This window comes from Leptosomus discolor, chromosome 20 (assembly GCF_034619465.1).
Source record: "Leptosomus discolor isolate bLepDis1 chromosome 20, bLepDis1.hap2, whole genome shotgun sequence".
Lineage (NCBI taxonomy): Eukaryota > Metazoa > Chordata > Aves > Leptosomiformes > Leptosomidae > Leptosomus > Leptosomus discolor.
This window is the reverse complement of record NC_141410.1, coordinates 5,435,470-5,451,060: the sequence shown is the minus strand read 5'-3', so window position 1 is coordinate 5,451,060 and position 15,591 is coordinate 5,435,470. Positions and strand designations below refer to the sequence as shown.

The 15,591-nt window shown below is 45.3% G+C and overlaps 2 protein-coding genes across 2 annotated transcripts; both read right to left on the bottom strand.

The window, feature by feature from the left end:
* Nucleotides 1-242: 242 nt before the first annotated feature.
* LOC104350811 (chymotrypsin-like elastase family member 2A) lies at nt 243-5,449 on the bottom strand. Its single transcript, XM_086476005.1, is given in 10 exon segments — nt 243-260; nt 828-844; nt 847-979; nt 1,118-1,263; nt 1,951-2,087; nt 2,873-2,919; nt 2,921-3,002; nt 3,993-4,090; nt 4,641-4,729; nt 5,407-5,449. Coding segments are annotated over 10 exon segments (810 nt in total).
* Nucleotides 5,450-8,228: 2,779 nt separating this feature from the next.
* On the bottom strand, nt 8,229-13,391 carry KIAA2013 (KIAA2013 ortholog). Its single transcript, XM_086476004.1, has 3 exons — nt 12,383-13,391; nt 10,742-11,595; nt 8,229-9,212 (listed from the first exon to the last, which is right to left on the bottom strand). Exons 1-3 carry the CDS (start codon nt 13,389-13,391, stop codon nt 9,186-9,188), a joined length of 1,890 nt encoding a protein of 629 aa, XP_086332130.1. The 3' UTR covers nt 8,229-9,185.
* Nucleotides 13,392-15,591: the final 2,200 nt, after the last annotated feature.

Below are 15,591 nucleotides of genomic sequence, written 5' to 3'. Positions count from 1 at the left end.
AAAGGTCTCCAGCATTATCACTAAATACAGGCTCTGGTCCTGACAGTACACGGGAAGAAGTGACAGGGACACATGTTTTTCTTTCATTTTGCAAAAGATTGTGTTTATTGCAGTACGGTTAGGTATAATACTTTTGTTGTTAAAAGCGTCATTTTCCAGCTCTTTGTGATCAAAGGTGTCACGATTATGACTTTATTCAGACTGTTTTCCTTCTTGGCATCTATCATCCAGTTCTCTTTGGATTAGTTGGTTGCCATAACCTACAAAAAATGTAAAACAGGTGAAAAACCAGATCATGAGACCCAGGAATTTGTGAGTAGTATATGTTGCATCCAAGATGCAGGATTTAAATAATTGAAAAAATATTTTTGCTTCTCAGTTACATTTTAGATCAAAGTTTATATTAAATTAGAAAAATAATTGATGTTTCAGACTTGAGCAGCATGCGCTGCCTTCTAGGATGCAATTGCAACAATCAGTGTTATTGATGAATACAAATTCGAGTAATCACTTCTGGAGTTATACCAGTAAAATCTTTATGACTATAAATGTAGGTCTAGAATGAAGGGAAAATGCATTCCTAAACATCAAGACTTATTTAAAAGTGAAAATAATTTGGATGACTATTTAAGAAGCGGGTACTTTATTTTTGCTGCAGAGACTGCTTTTGCACTGGTAAGGGCTTGTCTACAGAGGTTACTTGTATGTAAAGCAGCATTGGAATCAAAAGTGATACAGCTCCCTGAGTAGGCAGCAGAAATCTCCATTAGAGATTTCCAAAACAGCCAAGTGTCTGTGTTCTCTCACAGCAATGCCTAGAACCTTACCTGCTGGATCCAGCAGAGAAAGCAGAGACCCGAGAGAAGACAGAAGGCTTTTGATAATAGTTGCAGCCAAGAGCATAGCCAAAGCTGACGACACCGTGCACTTCCCACCTGCCATCAGCACCTTGGCAGTTCAGTGGGCCACCAGAGTCTGCCTGGGAGGAAGGGAGAACATAGTTAATGGCAGTCACAGCGTGAATAGCTCCTCCTTGGGTTTTTTGGTAAGCCTTCCTTCCTATCAGGCCAGTTTATGTCTGAAACCAAGCCCTAAGAGCAGTGTTCTCTGGACTCACACTACAACTGGCGGTGACTCCATCCCCACCAGCACAGACCATGTTGGGTTTCACTGTGCTTCCCCACCAGCTCAGCTTGGAACAAGTTGCATAATCTACAACCAGCAAAAGGCCTTGCTGCAGGACATCTGGAAGAGCTCCATTTGCTGGGAGGGAACAGAAACAAAGGAGTCATGGTACCAACTGGCACTGAAGAAAGAATAAAATGTCATTGTTAAGTTCCTCCCAGAATCTGGGTACTATCCCTCCAGGTAAGAAACTCTATGGGGGCTGTATTAAAGGAGAAGCTGTATAATCCATTCCTTAGCTCTATTCTTTTCTCTCTCTCTCTCAAAAAGGCCTTAACTTACTAATAATTTGTTTTCCATTAAAAAAAGTCTTGTTGTTAGGCAAATAAAGGGCTGCTTTTTGTTCAGGAGTTTGCAGTTTACTTATCACTCTGTGGATTGCCTCTTCAGCCAAGCTGACATTTCTGAGATTTTCTTCACTTTACTTCTATTCTCTTATGTGTCTTTTCAGTTATGCAGTGGGGTTGTGTTAGGATTAGCAAATTTACCAGTCTGCACACTATTAAACATTTGTGTTACAATGGCTTCTAAAAGCTCAGTACAGGGCCCTCTAGTGCATTACTAGCCCCATTACAAGCAAAATTATCTTGAACGGCAGGGAAAAACCATACTGTGTGAGTGAACTGGGGCCTGATAAACTACCTCACCGCATTGAGGTTGAGGGGGTCCTGAGCACCATCAACAGCCTTTTCCCAATCAATCTCATAGGAAAAGGCAGTGCTGAAAGATTTTGTCACACAATTTTGCGAATGTCCAAGTACTTACTTTGCAGTAGCCCCCATCCTGTCACATAGCAGGCAGTGTTGGATGATAGGGTGCTTTGTGTGGGAGGGAGGCAGGCCAGCTTAATGTGGTCACTTAAGGTGACATGTTCAGTGAGTTTGATCAAAGCGATGTCATACCTGTGGTCATACGTACATATTTGAGAGTGAGGAAGGGATGAAGAGGTTTGCAAATAGATTAAGACACAATAGCATGAATCCTTAGCAGTTATACAGCATGTGGGCTGTTCAAAACAGATACAAGGGAGAAAGGAGGCCAGTACATAAGCAGTAGAGATTCCTCCACCTTCAAAGCAATGGGGAAATCCATGAACTGGAAGACTGTTCCCTGCAGAACTGTCCGCTTTCCTCCTGGAAGCTTTCTGGAAATTGCCTTTCAGAGGTTCTTTTCACCAAAACCAAGCATGTATTAGGAGCAACTGCAAGGACCTAGAAACTGAGGGGCTTTCTTTGCTAATGCCCTTAGCCTGCAGCAGGACATAGGAGTCCTTCAGCAACAAAGATATTAATACCATTGATCAATAATACTCGGTGTTCATGCTGCTCATAGAAGAGCTTCAGAGAGTGTTGTGTAAATTAATTTGTTCCCTTCCACTGTACAAAAGAAATCATTGCATTGAACAGCTGCCCACCCAAGCATGAACATGCACAATGGCATCAGAAAAAACAATTAATCAATAAGTGATTAATACTGACAGTTCTTCATCCTCTCTTTGGGGGAAAGGTACAAACTGGAGGCTCAACTCTCATCTATGAGCAAACATTTAGAAGTACCACTGCAAGCCGTAACAGGAGGCTCTAAACACTTACACATTTAGCTGCCACAACTCAGGGTGGGTTGGATTCAGGCAGTTTGATTTTTGCCCTGCATCTAATAACTGGAAAAATACTTGTCACCAACTTACCCATTTGAAACTTTCTGTGGATTCCAGTTCTCATTGACAATGATTTTTTTCTGGAGAAAGTGCAATTGATCCTTCTTCCACAGCTGCCAGGTTGTATTTTCCAAGATATACTCGGTATTGCCTGGAAGAACTGGGCAAGGAAAGGACTAGCACTCAGTTATGCAGCTGCTGGCTTGCTGCTTAGACATCTGCATCATTGCCACCTGAGATATTCAGTAAGAGTACCCTTAAGACTGTAATCTCACATCACATGCATGGTTGGTCTGGAGCACAGACAGTGTCCAATTTGCTAAGGACGAAGCATTGTGCACTAGGCTTAGTAACCATTTCATCTCCAAGGCGTCCTATCAACTCCTGCTTAAGGCTTCATTAACAAACTCAAGATGCCTCCGATCTTTGCAGAATTCAGCTCGTATTCTTCAATGCAGTAAACAATTTGGACTGCTTTTTTGACAACGATAAACAGCTTCGCTCATAAACAACTGTACGATAGATATAATATGTAGGATTTATGATAATAACATGCAGAAAATCCTTCTTATTTCATATTATGTTATTTTCGACAGCTTGGTGTTATGGTAAGCAAGAACTGTACGTTCATATTTAAGGACATATGCTACCAAACCAAAATGGTGTTGTCCTTGTTGAAACAGTTTTGATGACAAAAGGGCATAGCTGTACCTGATCATTTCTTTGTTACACTGCTCCATAATATGAAGAGCTTACTGAAAATTACTGGTATATTCAAAATATTTGTGATTGTTTCTTCAGGGAGTGGATTGATTAGTTAATCTGTGGATCTCACTGCCACCTATGTTACAGAAATGGGCAACACAGCTGAATTTTAATAGCAACTTGAAAACATAATGATGTTTGTAGTTATTTACAGAAAATGAAGAGTACATAATTCAGGTAATTACATGCGGGGGTTTTTCCCCTCAACTTTTATGTTAAGACAAGGTGCCTTTCTTCTTCTGAACTGTTAGTTATAATCAAAAGATATGATGCGAAACTCAGAGCTCTTAACTGGGAAAGGGAGAAGGGGCATTAATACTGTTTTGCTTCCTCTGTCTCTGGTCATGCACTGCTTGCTGGTACAGACTTTGACTCCACGGTTTACCTGATGCAGTGTGCAGCTGCCATCACCCAGTTGGTTGCTATGAGGGTTCCTCTGCAGACGTGACGCCATTTGCCATTTGAGTTGTATTGAAGGGAGGCCTAGGATCAACGTATCAAGTGAGGCTCAGATTTTTGCTTACTGATTTTTCATTGTTGCACTTTCTTCCCATACCCAGAGGCTTTTAAGCAACAGGTTTCCAGCTTCTGGCCACAGAAAAGTTTTCCCTCTTTCCCTATCATCCAAAAGCTTGATTTTATTATTTTTTTTAATGTTGTTTCTTCCAAAGCTCTCACTAAGCCTGCCCAAATAGAGCATTAGCTTCAGAAATTTATTTTTGAACTCCATGTACAACAATGCTCCAGCAGGCATTGTATCTCCTCTGAATTTCACAGTTATCTTGCTTAAATATGGGATAGTGCCCAAGACTACTGAGAGAACAGGAAAGCCTGCATAACCAGCAAGAGGTGACACATTCAGAGCTTTCTTAAAAAGACTGGAAACTTGGGATTGATCAGAATGTAATATTCAAAACCTAAGACATGACAGGCAAGATGCACCAAGTGAAACGTAAGACCTGGTTTTGTTCAGCCATGTTGGGTGAGGACAGCGCAACCCTCATCGTTCCAAGGAAAGCACAAAATGACAAACCTGCCAGGGCCAGCTGTACGGTCGTGCATCTTGCCCTCCAACAACTCTAGACATGGCGGGTGGGTAGGCAGGAACCCCACAGCCAAAGGCTAGAAGACATACAAAATAGGATAAGTGTGTTTTGAAAGTAGGAGGTTTTAAAAAATTCCTGTAAGGGAGGGGCTTTTTAAAAAACGTGGCCTGTGTTTGTACAGAGCATTGCAAAGTACAAACATAGGCTGTGATTTCAAAACCCACCTGGATGCCATCCTGTGTAACCTGCTCAAGTGAACCTTCTTTAGCAGGAGGTTGGACTAAATGATCTCCAGAGGTCCCTTCCAACCCTTGCCGTTCTGTGATGGAAGTGAAGATACAGACATCAGTCAAAACTGACCAATGGTGTATAAAGCCTGTTTGAACAGTTTCATCTTTTCTGGCAGATAATCAAATCAGGTTGGCTTAATCAAATTCTCATGTGTCAGCTGAGATGCAGCTCTTAGCCAATGCAACAATTTGACGTGGATTAACTGTATTTCAGTGTATTCAAGCTAATTAAAATAACTTTGAACTCGCTAAAGGCTGAGAGCAGTAATGCTAGTCGAATGCTAATAAGAACAGAATAGTGCAGCACCTAGTTACTGTTTTGAGAGAACTTTTAATTAACTGCCTATGCTGTATCCCTTTCTGCTTTGTTGCAGAATGTCTAATTTCCCTTCAAAAAAAGAAAGTTGCTGTTAGATTTTAATTCATTTTTCCTTTAGAACTAATGCTGAAATTGGGTACGTACCTGCAGCTGCCAGAGTCAGCACAGCAAAGAGGACTCCAAGCATGATGCCGGTTAGCTGTATGCTGCAGGCTCTGCTCTGCAAGCCATTTTATATGTTAGCATTTATCTCTGGAACACATGACTTAAAATGCAGTGCTATTCTGATACCAATGGAAAACTTGTGTAATTGTGGAACAATTTTTTACCTGCACATGTGCCTAAAAAAAACCCCAGTTTAGATGGACCTTGGATCCAGGCTATAAAAACTACTTGTTAAAAAAAAAAATTCCAACTAAGTTGCATATTATCTGTAGCAGCTGTTTGCTTTCCCATTGCCTTGAAAGTTCATCACAAAGGTGTTTTCAGAAGGAAAACGTTAAATGAATTATTCCAAGTGTCGATGGTATGTCAGCAGCAACAGTGCCTGATACGTTCAGACAGTGATAGATTCAGACATGTCAGCGGGGTTGGATTAGACGATCTCTGGAAGCCCCTTTCTAACCTTAATTATTGTATGATCCTGATTGCTTGAAATTTTATTTTGTTCTGGTTTGTTCTGTGACTGAATGGCAGCTACGACTTCGTACTGACTGAAAACCTGTGCCTTCTTTTCTAGATCGAGTTGCATGTGTTTTAGCATGCCATACTTCTTCAACAAAACAAACTGTAATCACTTTGAAGTGGAAGATGTTTCAAGCAATGCAAAGAACCAGCTGTCCATGATGACGGAGAAACACTGGTGTAGCACGGTGAGCCAGACTTCCTTTCTTTCCTGTTTACTCTTAATTGTCAGATCAGTAACACGTCTGTGGAAGAGAACAGGGTTCCTGTAGCATTGCAAATGAGCATTTTTACACCCTAAATCAGCATGCAGTGTGAGCTTGTTAATGAAAAAGGGTAAACCATTTTCACTAATAGGAAAGAGCAGGCATTTAGACCACTACAGAGCTGCTGCCATAAAAGAAAGTGTCCTAATTCATTACCAATGACTTGATATGAACACACCCTTGTGGCTCTTTCTTCCTTTTTTTTTCTTCTACTATGGGAATTTTCCATCCTTTGTCACATTTCCATCTGCCTCCACTTCACCTGAAAAACTGTTACTGGTTATTTAAAAAACAAACATCTCTATCCCATAAGCCAGATCACACTTAGGAAGCAAACAGATTAGAACAGAATCAAATATCCTAATGCCAGTTTTGTAACCAGAGTTGCACTGTACACACAGACCAAACTAGAGGTTTCAAACAAGCTGAAATAAATCTATTGTTTGAGGTCAGTATTAACAAGCAGCAGAATCCCTGATTTTCATCGCTTCCATTCAGCAGTAGGTACTGATTTGGATGAAAGACACCTGGAGCACATATGTGGAAGGCAGAAATACATAATGCTTTGCTGTTTTGTCTGCTTCTCAAGAATGCATTATCCTACCCAAACAATAGCACTTGAGAAAGCCACATTCTGAATTTCAAATGGAATCAACCAAACTCTGTTCTAGCATCTTGAAGTAATTATCTGACAAAAGCCTAAATCAGGATTAACTAAACGCAGAACTGAGATTCTAAAATTTTTTTTCATCAGTTGGCTCTCTTCTTAATGTCTGAATTTGCAAGCTAAACAACATACTACGCTTTTCAGTTTAACTTCCATGCCGTTATCACCAAATACCAACTAAAAATTAAGTATAAATTTTCAATGTTCTGTTACTATTTCAACTTTCCTGGTTTCTGGGTGTGCTTGTAAACACGGAATTTTGTTTTGGTTTTTTTAAGCATTTCTGCGATTTCTCAAAGATAACCTTCTGCTATCTTGCATGCTGTAAACAGAGAAACCCTGTTCTATTTCCCTTTCTTCTTTGTAAAGGAATTCTGAAGCAGTTCTTTTATGATATGGGGGGAACACTCATAAGAATCATATTTTGTTGTTCCACTCCTGCTTTCTGAAATGATTGCTTACCCGTATTTTCCAGGTCTAGTCTAAATAGGCTGAAATATCTTTCTTGGAGTCAGTGGACATCGTATGTTGGCAGTTCTGCAAGTGAACACCAAGAGGCTCAGCCTCCAGCTGATACCGTGGTGGCTTGGAAACAGCACCCTGGAAGCTCTTATCATCTTCAAGCCAGGTGCTTCACAGAAACTAAGCAGCTCATGGAACTTCAGAAAGAAAGAGCGGGAACTTTTGGTATGTTCTGTTAAACCACAATAGCTAGTATCTCTGTCAATACACAGTGTACTCAGGATACAATTTACAGCATATTCCACTGCCTCCCTGTCTTTATTCCTCTGTAGGGTAGGAACTACGCTAGACCAATTAGTAAGTAGAAAGCTCTGCAGGTAAGTAACAGACACCGAAATCTACTTTTGAGGGAGGTTTTTCATCTGAAACTAGACAATAACCTATTTCAAAATTCAAAGTTAAATCCTGCCCTAGCTTTTCATTGGGAGCATCAAATGTGCCAAATTCATTACTTGCTGGATGGCCATTAAATCTGCTACTTGATTCTTCCCTGGGTTTGTTTCTGTGTTCTTCAAACTAAAGCTTGGCCTGCATGCCTCAAGACAGAAGAGAGCCAGGGAAATGGAGATTAGCACCACCCTGTGTGTTTGTCTCTTATTGTGCCTTCCAAATTGTCTGTTACCAGCTTAAATCCATTTATGTATTATTTTCGACACTGCATTTCCTTTTAATCCAAGCACTTTTGTAGTCAATACTGGCCACAGATGTAAAATAAGGCTCTGCTTGTTTTAACTGGGTGGGGGAGCAAGGGGAGGAGAGAACACAGATCAGAAAACAAAACAAAACAAAAACCCAAACCAAAAAACCAACCAACCACACTTTAGTGATCAGATTAGACTGAAAGGTATTTATTTAGAAACAACAGCTTTGGTATTTTAAAACCAAACAACCTTTAAATCACAGGATGTCTCCCCCCATAGCCAAAACAAATCAATGCACAAAGTCTCAATATGCTTAGAATAGGAAACCTGCAGATCAGCATTTCCAAGTGTAAATCCAGAAAACAATTTCATTAAATTGGTTTTGCACTCTACAGTCATAAAGGCTGAAAAACCAGTTACCAGCACTTAGATACCTACAGTTCAATTGACTGATTCTTTACTGAAGTGGAGGCAAAATTAACATCCTCCCCCCAGGCAATAAATTAAAAAACGTATACCAGAAAGGAAGTTAAGACTAAGGTTTTTCTAGTTAACTCTCTGAAGGAAATCATCATTCTTTCTTTTCCTGTAAAATTAAAAAACAAATCAAAATATCAAAGTACTTAGTATATCTTCAAGTATTTTCACCAAATGGATTACTCTTAGGGAACTGAACAGCTTACAAGGAAAAAGAAACATCTGTTACACAACCTTCTGGGATAAACTCTTGAATAACCACACCTTCCAAGTCTCAGATTCCTCTCTTAACAAGGCACAAAGGGATTGTTGCTTTCAAAAGGTCCTTGTTCTCAGCTGCAAAATTGTCAGATGTCTTGTGCAAATGGAGGCTGAAAGCAGGACTAAGTTCACTTGGACACTGGGACGTTCCCATTCAATTAATGAAACACGATGTTTTTTCAACACCATTAACCTTGCTTACTGCTACAGAGATTTTGAACTTCAGCTGGCTTCCACTTCATCCCTGTTTCTGGAATCAAGTTCTGCACCATCTTCATGTTACACAGGTCCAGTTAAGATGAGGCAACAGACGGGTTTGCTGTACACTGCAAGGCTTTTTGCAGCGTCAAGAACGAAGAGGTGTTACGTCAGCCCTGGTGTGTAGCTGTGAAGCTTCTCGGCATTTCAGGGAACAGTGTCAGGGACAGTTACCTGTAGTAACGGTTAACAAGTCATTTTGTAAAAAGCAGAAGGCAAGTCTTGTAGATGACAAAGGCAACCAGATAGACAGCAGTGAAAACAGGACGTAATTTTATAATTTCAAGGACATCTCTCAGGGTGCATGTCAGGGCACAGCTGTGTACACAGTAACTGAAACACTTCCTGACCACTTCCTCCTTTTGCACTAAGGTTTTGATCATGACCACAGGCTTGTAACTGCAGTTGTCCCTGATACACGTATCTATCCTACCTCGTCCTAGGTTAGTTTGTCCAGCTGCGAGCACCTTCCACTCTCATTCTTTCAACAGATGACAGGTACTCAGACCTGCCTGACCTCCATGCTCTACATTACAGAGCCAGTGAGCTGAGAGGAAAGTTGCCAACTCACTGTAACCACCTCTTACGTACCGACTGTTTAGTCCAGTACCTTCTGGCCAGCCTTAGCTATCCAAAACTGAATCTGCTTTTATAATTTGGAAAAACAGGTCAATCTAAAGCTAGAACTTTTCCTCTGACAGCTCCATTTAATTATGTCCTTTTTTATTTCCTTTTTTACTTTTTTTTCAAAAACACCAGCTACATTTTACTCTGTTCAACCCTGAGGAGGGATGCCTCTAAGCAATACGGCTAGCTCACACAGCAAATCCAGCCTTCTCTTTCATTTCCACTCCGTATCAACACGCAACCAGAAAGTACCAGTACTAAGAGCAGAAATCACCATCTACTGTCTATTCTGTGCTAAGTTTTTACTAGCAACTAAGTTTTCTAAGGCAACTCAAAACAAGAATTTCAAATTCTTTACACCAAAGCGAGATGCAGTAGAGCTTTAAGTCAGAACCCCCAACTCACAGTAAAAAGCACTCAGTACTTTTCTTAACATAGCTATGTATGTTGTCTGAATGGGAGAAACACGAACTCAGCACCTTCCCAAAATGATGGTGGTAAATGTGGTCTGACGGAGGACTGCAGTGTCTATAAACTTACGACCAGTAGTCCCAACAAGTCAGCACTTTCACCTAAGAACACTAGCTTGCATTTGTGTGTTCTTGTATGACATTACACGTTCAAACCAGGCAGACGAGGGTGCACATCTCCCACACAGTGGTAAAGACAAGTATAGCAGCTCTTTCACAAGCATTCGGGTACTGTGGAACAAAAAAACATCATCTGGTGACACAGCTGCCACTGTTGGCTTAAACGCAAGCAATGTCCTACACCCGTGTGTGGAAAAGGGACAGAAAAGCTGTGTCTGCCTTGATCGGCAGCCTTACAAATGTTTAAGAAGGACAGACAATGGATTTATCTTTTCCAATGTTTGTGAGCCCTACCGCTCCAATCCCTGCCCTAATCCTACTTCTTGCAAGAAGAGGTCACAGACCACTTGTTGCAAGAGAGACTGAAAACCCTCACAGTCCAAGACAGAACCTCACAGTCCAAGACAGAACCTCCCTAGGCACAGCCGACACAAAATCAGGTTGACAACACGCAGTGGACAGCAGCCAAAAGCAGCAGCCTTATACCTTACTCCTGAAGAGCGGCTTGGCTCCTGGCCCGCAATATTCGTTGTAGATGAGTTTGAACAGAAACAAGTGAAACAACGTGATTAATGAGGCCACGCTGAACCAGAACAGGAAGGGTAAGCCTGGGTACTGCTTGGCCATGTGTTCCTCATGAGCCAGAATAGCTTTTAGATGGAGTGTGTGTCTCAGGTCCTGCAAGTGGACCAAATCTGTCGATATATAAAGCAGTGGCGTGATGGGCTGAGTCACCATGACGGGGAACGTATGACCTCGTGCCTCTGAGGTCAGCTCCACAGGCTCATTCATACAGCCTGCCTCACACGCATAGAGTCTAACTGGCTTGTCTTGGAATTTCACAGACACATGCAGGAAGGGCTTTCCTTCAGCATCCAGCAGAACAGCTAGATTAATCAAGTCCTTATTGTAATGGATCCCACGTAAGGAATAGCTGTTATGAAGTACATCAGGGTCAGCCTGAAACTGAAGATGGTTTTCTGTGAACTGCAGACCCCCAAAACTAAGCACCATTCCCTGCATAAGTCCATGGACTCCAGCCGCCACGAGACCCTTGCATCCCCGCTTCTGGAGAGTTAGCTTCCACAGGTCTGAGAGCTGCAAGATCTGGGAGACACTGGTCAGCTTTGCTGGCCACAGGTTCTCTGCATGCATGGTCGCGTGGCCACTGAAGCAGTGGTCAGCATAGTTCAAGCTGGCTTCCATTTTTTCTCTGTCCTCACCACTGATGAGTGGATCCAGCAGAGGAGCTGGCATGCTCGACAGCACATAGTAGAGGGTCATGTTAACAGTCTCACTGGATGGTGTATGCAAATCCGTGATCTTTCTCATTTCAACCCCTGTAATAAAAGAAAACAACCAAGAGTCAGAGGATCACACAAGAACATGACATTAACTAGGAGAAAATGAGGGTCAAACGTGCACGTTGTCATTCAATAGACAGGCTTTCTTTAGAACAGCTAAGAAACCTTTGCCTACAAAACACCGAAGTGAAATTTTTCCTTGTATTTTCTTAGACGCTCTCTTTGCTACTTGGAGTTTGAAAGCCAAGCTCCCACTAAAGGCAAAGCTACTTTGATATACAGATGCCTCATGGAACTGTCACCCTGACTCCACAAGAATCATCTGTCAAAGGAACATCTATCTTTTTGCTGGCTATAAACCAGCAAGTTCTACATTACTTGGGCAGCTACTCTTTTATGCGAGGCCATTGAAATCTTAAGAAAAAGAATCCTTGTGGGACAGTCCTTAACTTCCACAAAGAAATCTGTCCTTTATACTGTCACCAGAGGTCAACTTTATCTCCAACTCAGAGCTGACATGCTGGGCAAATCAGTAAAGTTCCTGAAGACCTGAAAGTCAGCACATCCGGAGTTATGATTAGAAATGTTCTTCTATCATTTCCTTCGTGCAGTAAGGAGTATTCCACTTTTGTAAAATAGGTTGGGTTCCAAACCAGGAATGTTGTTTTATTATCCCATAACATTTTATTATCCCATGACATTTCCCTTGAGAGAAACGCGTCAGGAAGAGTGGAGCATCTGGAGACCTTACAGCACCCAGGTCTCTGACCTGTCAGCTGCCCTCTAAAGCAACCCTTTGGAATTTGAGCATCCCTTTCCTTACCTGAAATGAACAGATCAGACCAGGTCTGTTGGTGCTCCTGGAAAAGATCTTCCACCCCCATCTGCATCACCTCCAGCATCTCTTTCTTGGCCGACTCCCTCAGCTTGCTGAAGGTCTCCTCCAGCCTGGAGACTTCAATGGGCTCGGAGGTGTACACCACAGAGAGCACGGTTTCGTCGAAGTGAGATTTGGGTGCCACCTGCACCCGGCTCACGAGCTTCTTGGCAGCCACCACCATAAGCACCACCTTGGGGCTCCCGGCCAGCAGCAGGCGACCGGAGGAGAGCAGGAACTGCCGCTCCTCCACCTTCTCCAGGCTGGTGGCAAAGCGGCCGCCCAGCGAGGGCGCGGAAGCCGGGGCCGAGGCCTCGAAGGCGGCCACCCGCTCGGTGGGGTTGGCGATGCGGATGCGCTGCAGGTAGAGGTGCGGCCGGCTCCGGTGGGCCACCACCTCCTCCCGCACCGTCACGCAGTCCCCGGCGCCCGCCCCGGGCCCCGTCTGGACGCACCGCACCCGCCGCACGGCGCCGTCCCGCAGAGCCGCCAGCGCCGCCCGCGCCTCGCCGCGCCCGCCCAGCGCCCTCAGCCGCACCAGCGCCGGGTACTCGGTGGCGAGCGCCGGGCCGCCGCCGGATCCCGCCGCCGACACCCAGAGGCGACCGGCGGCCACGTCCAGCAGCAGGAAGCCGTTACCCGCCAGCGCCAGGCTCGGCCCCGGCCCCAGCCCCGGCCCGCCGCCGCCGCCGCCGCCGCCCCCGGCCGCCGCCTCCTCCGGCAGCGGCAGCGCATCGCCGCGCTCGGCCTGCGCCCGCCAGGCGCCCGTGGCCGCCTGCAGGCAGAGGGCGGCGGCGCCGCGGGGCTCGGCCCCCCGCCCCGCGCCCCGCCGCGCCCGCACCGCCCCCAGGTACCAGTAGGCGACGAGCAGGAGCGCCAGCAGCAGCAGCAGCCGCCGCGCCCAGCTGCTGGAGAGCAGCCCCGGCAGCCCCTTCAGCCGCTGCTGCAGCCACATGGGCGGCGGCGGCGGGGCGGCGCGGGAGTCCCGTCCCGTCCCGCGGCCTCGGCGCCGCCCCCCCCCCCCCCCCCCCGCCCCGGTCCCGATCCCGCCGCGGCGCTGCGACTCTCAAGCCACCATCGCCGCCGATCGGAAGCGCCGCCGCCGTGCGGCAGCCCCGCCGTGCTTTGCGGCGCTTTGCGACAGCCCGGTCTCACCGCCCCCCTCCTGAGGAGGCGCTTGGCCGGCAGCCCCGGCCCGCCCCGCCGCCGCGGAGCTGGGCCTTCCCCCCGCTGGCTCCGGGCCTCCCCGCTGGCTCCGGGCCGCCGCTGCCGGCAGAGGAAGGGCCGGGACGCCCCCGGCGCCGTAGCCCGCAGCTCCAGCCTCCTGTCAGCGGGCCGGGGTGGGGGGGGGAGTGTTTGTCTCTCCCGCCCTGGTGCCCGCTCCAATGGAAACAATCTGGAGCGGGCCTGGAGGAGTTTTCCGTAATTCCAGTGGCAATTTACGCCTGTTAGAGCCTAGTGTGGAAAAGCAAGTTATAATCTATCCAACTTCATGCCACTGCGTAGTAAAGAGAGGAACAAACTTTACGATGTGACTTAGATGTGCACGTCCGGCCACGGAAAGCTTCGTCCTCCAGTGGAGCTCTCCAAAGGCAGTGGCGAGCCCCACACAAACACTGCGAGTTAAAACGAAGCGTGAAATTCCTGACCAGACAGAGCCGGAGAACCAGCGTAGTGAAGGGGAGCAGCGAGGCGCTTATATTGACCTTTTCCTGCGAATGAGCTGGTGGGCGAGGGGGGCACTGGAATATCTAAAAGTGGTGGGTGAGACCCTGTCCCTCGCACGTCTCGGTGGGGCTGGTGTGTTTTGAGGCTGCTTTAAAAATGGAGCTCTGATCCTTCCAGTTTTTAGGAAGTTGCCGCTTTGCTTGGAGCACGTGTTGCACGTACTCGTTGGAACATCTGCATTGGCAGCTGCCTCTGTTTAAAAAGACAGGCAGCTGACTCCAGCCAGAGCGCACGAAGCGGTACAAACATAGAAACAGGGAAAAATGTGCTTGCTGGGTTGGCATAGCTGCAGAGTGCAAACAGAACTGTCAAACAGGGGCAGTCTGAGTACAGCAGTGTAAACAATGGTGCATTCATGATTTCTAGCGTGCAAACCCCCTTTAGAATGGGGACATTTAACTCCATTAAAATGAGAAACCTGAAATTTTTAAAATTCTAGATTGGGTCGCAGATCTCAGTCGGATGTTTGAAGGGGAGGGGCTGAACACCTTTGCTGTGGCTCCTGGCTTAAAGTGTTGAGGCTGCTAAAGATTTTTGAGGGGCTTTGTCCAGGCCTGCAAAGTACTGAAGAATTCTAAAATTAAAGTCTGTTTTCTTTGGTGTTTTTTTTTGTTTGGTTTTTTTTTTTTTTTTACTTAGTGAAACTGGCAGCTTTGCAAAAGGAAGTTTCCTGAAATCACCATCTTAGGGAGAACTAGTATTTCCTTGGATTGTTGCCTGTAGTACATCGTTTGAGCATGAGGACTGTTCTGTTTGGTAATTATGAGGGAATTCCTGCTTTGGGGAGAGGGAATGGAAACAAAAGTGCTTTGAACACACTCAGGAATATTCTCAGTGAACAAACAAATAGTAATGGTAGTTCTTTGGGAGGATGATATTATGAAGCATGGAGAATATTGGTAAGCTACAGTGTGGCCCTTCTAATGTGCTAATTTTTTTTCTCCTCTAAGATCATTCCTTCTTGTTTTTATTTTGAAAATCTGAATCCTATAATATCTGTGATTTCTGTTAATTTAAAGAGGTGGTTTACTGAAAACAGCAGACTAGGACCTCAGAATTTTATACGGCCAATTTTTTAATTAAAACTGCACTCTGCAATGAGGGAGGCTTCTGTATTATCCCAGTGCTCTTACAATGCCCTGGATGTTTCCAGCTGTGCATTCCATAGCCCCAGCCCAGCGGAGCGATCTATATTGCGTCGAGGCACTGCGTTTCATCGTTATCTCGGTGCGCACACCACACCGTTGCTCAGCACGTGTCCTTCGCTTTTTATGCCTCTGCTGAACTACCCAGGGCTGCTCCTTTCTCCCTGACACCGTACCTTCCTATGATGACATCTGCTGCGTGGGCCAAGCTCAGGTGTGGCTGAGGTGCTCGGTGCCTCTTTGAGTGACGCCTTCAGATGTACACTGCAGTGTTGCTTCCCA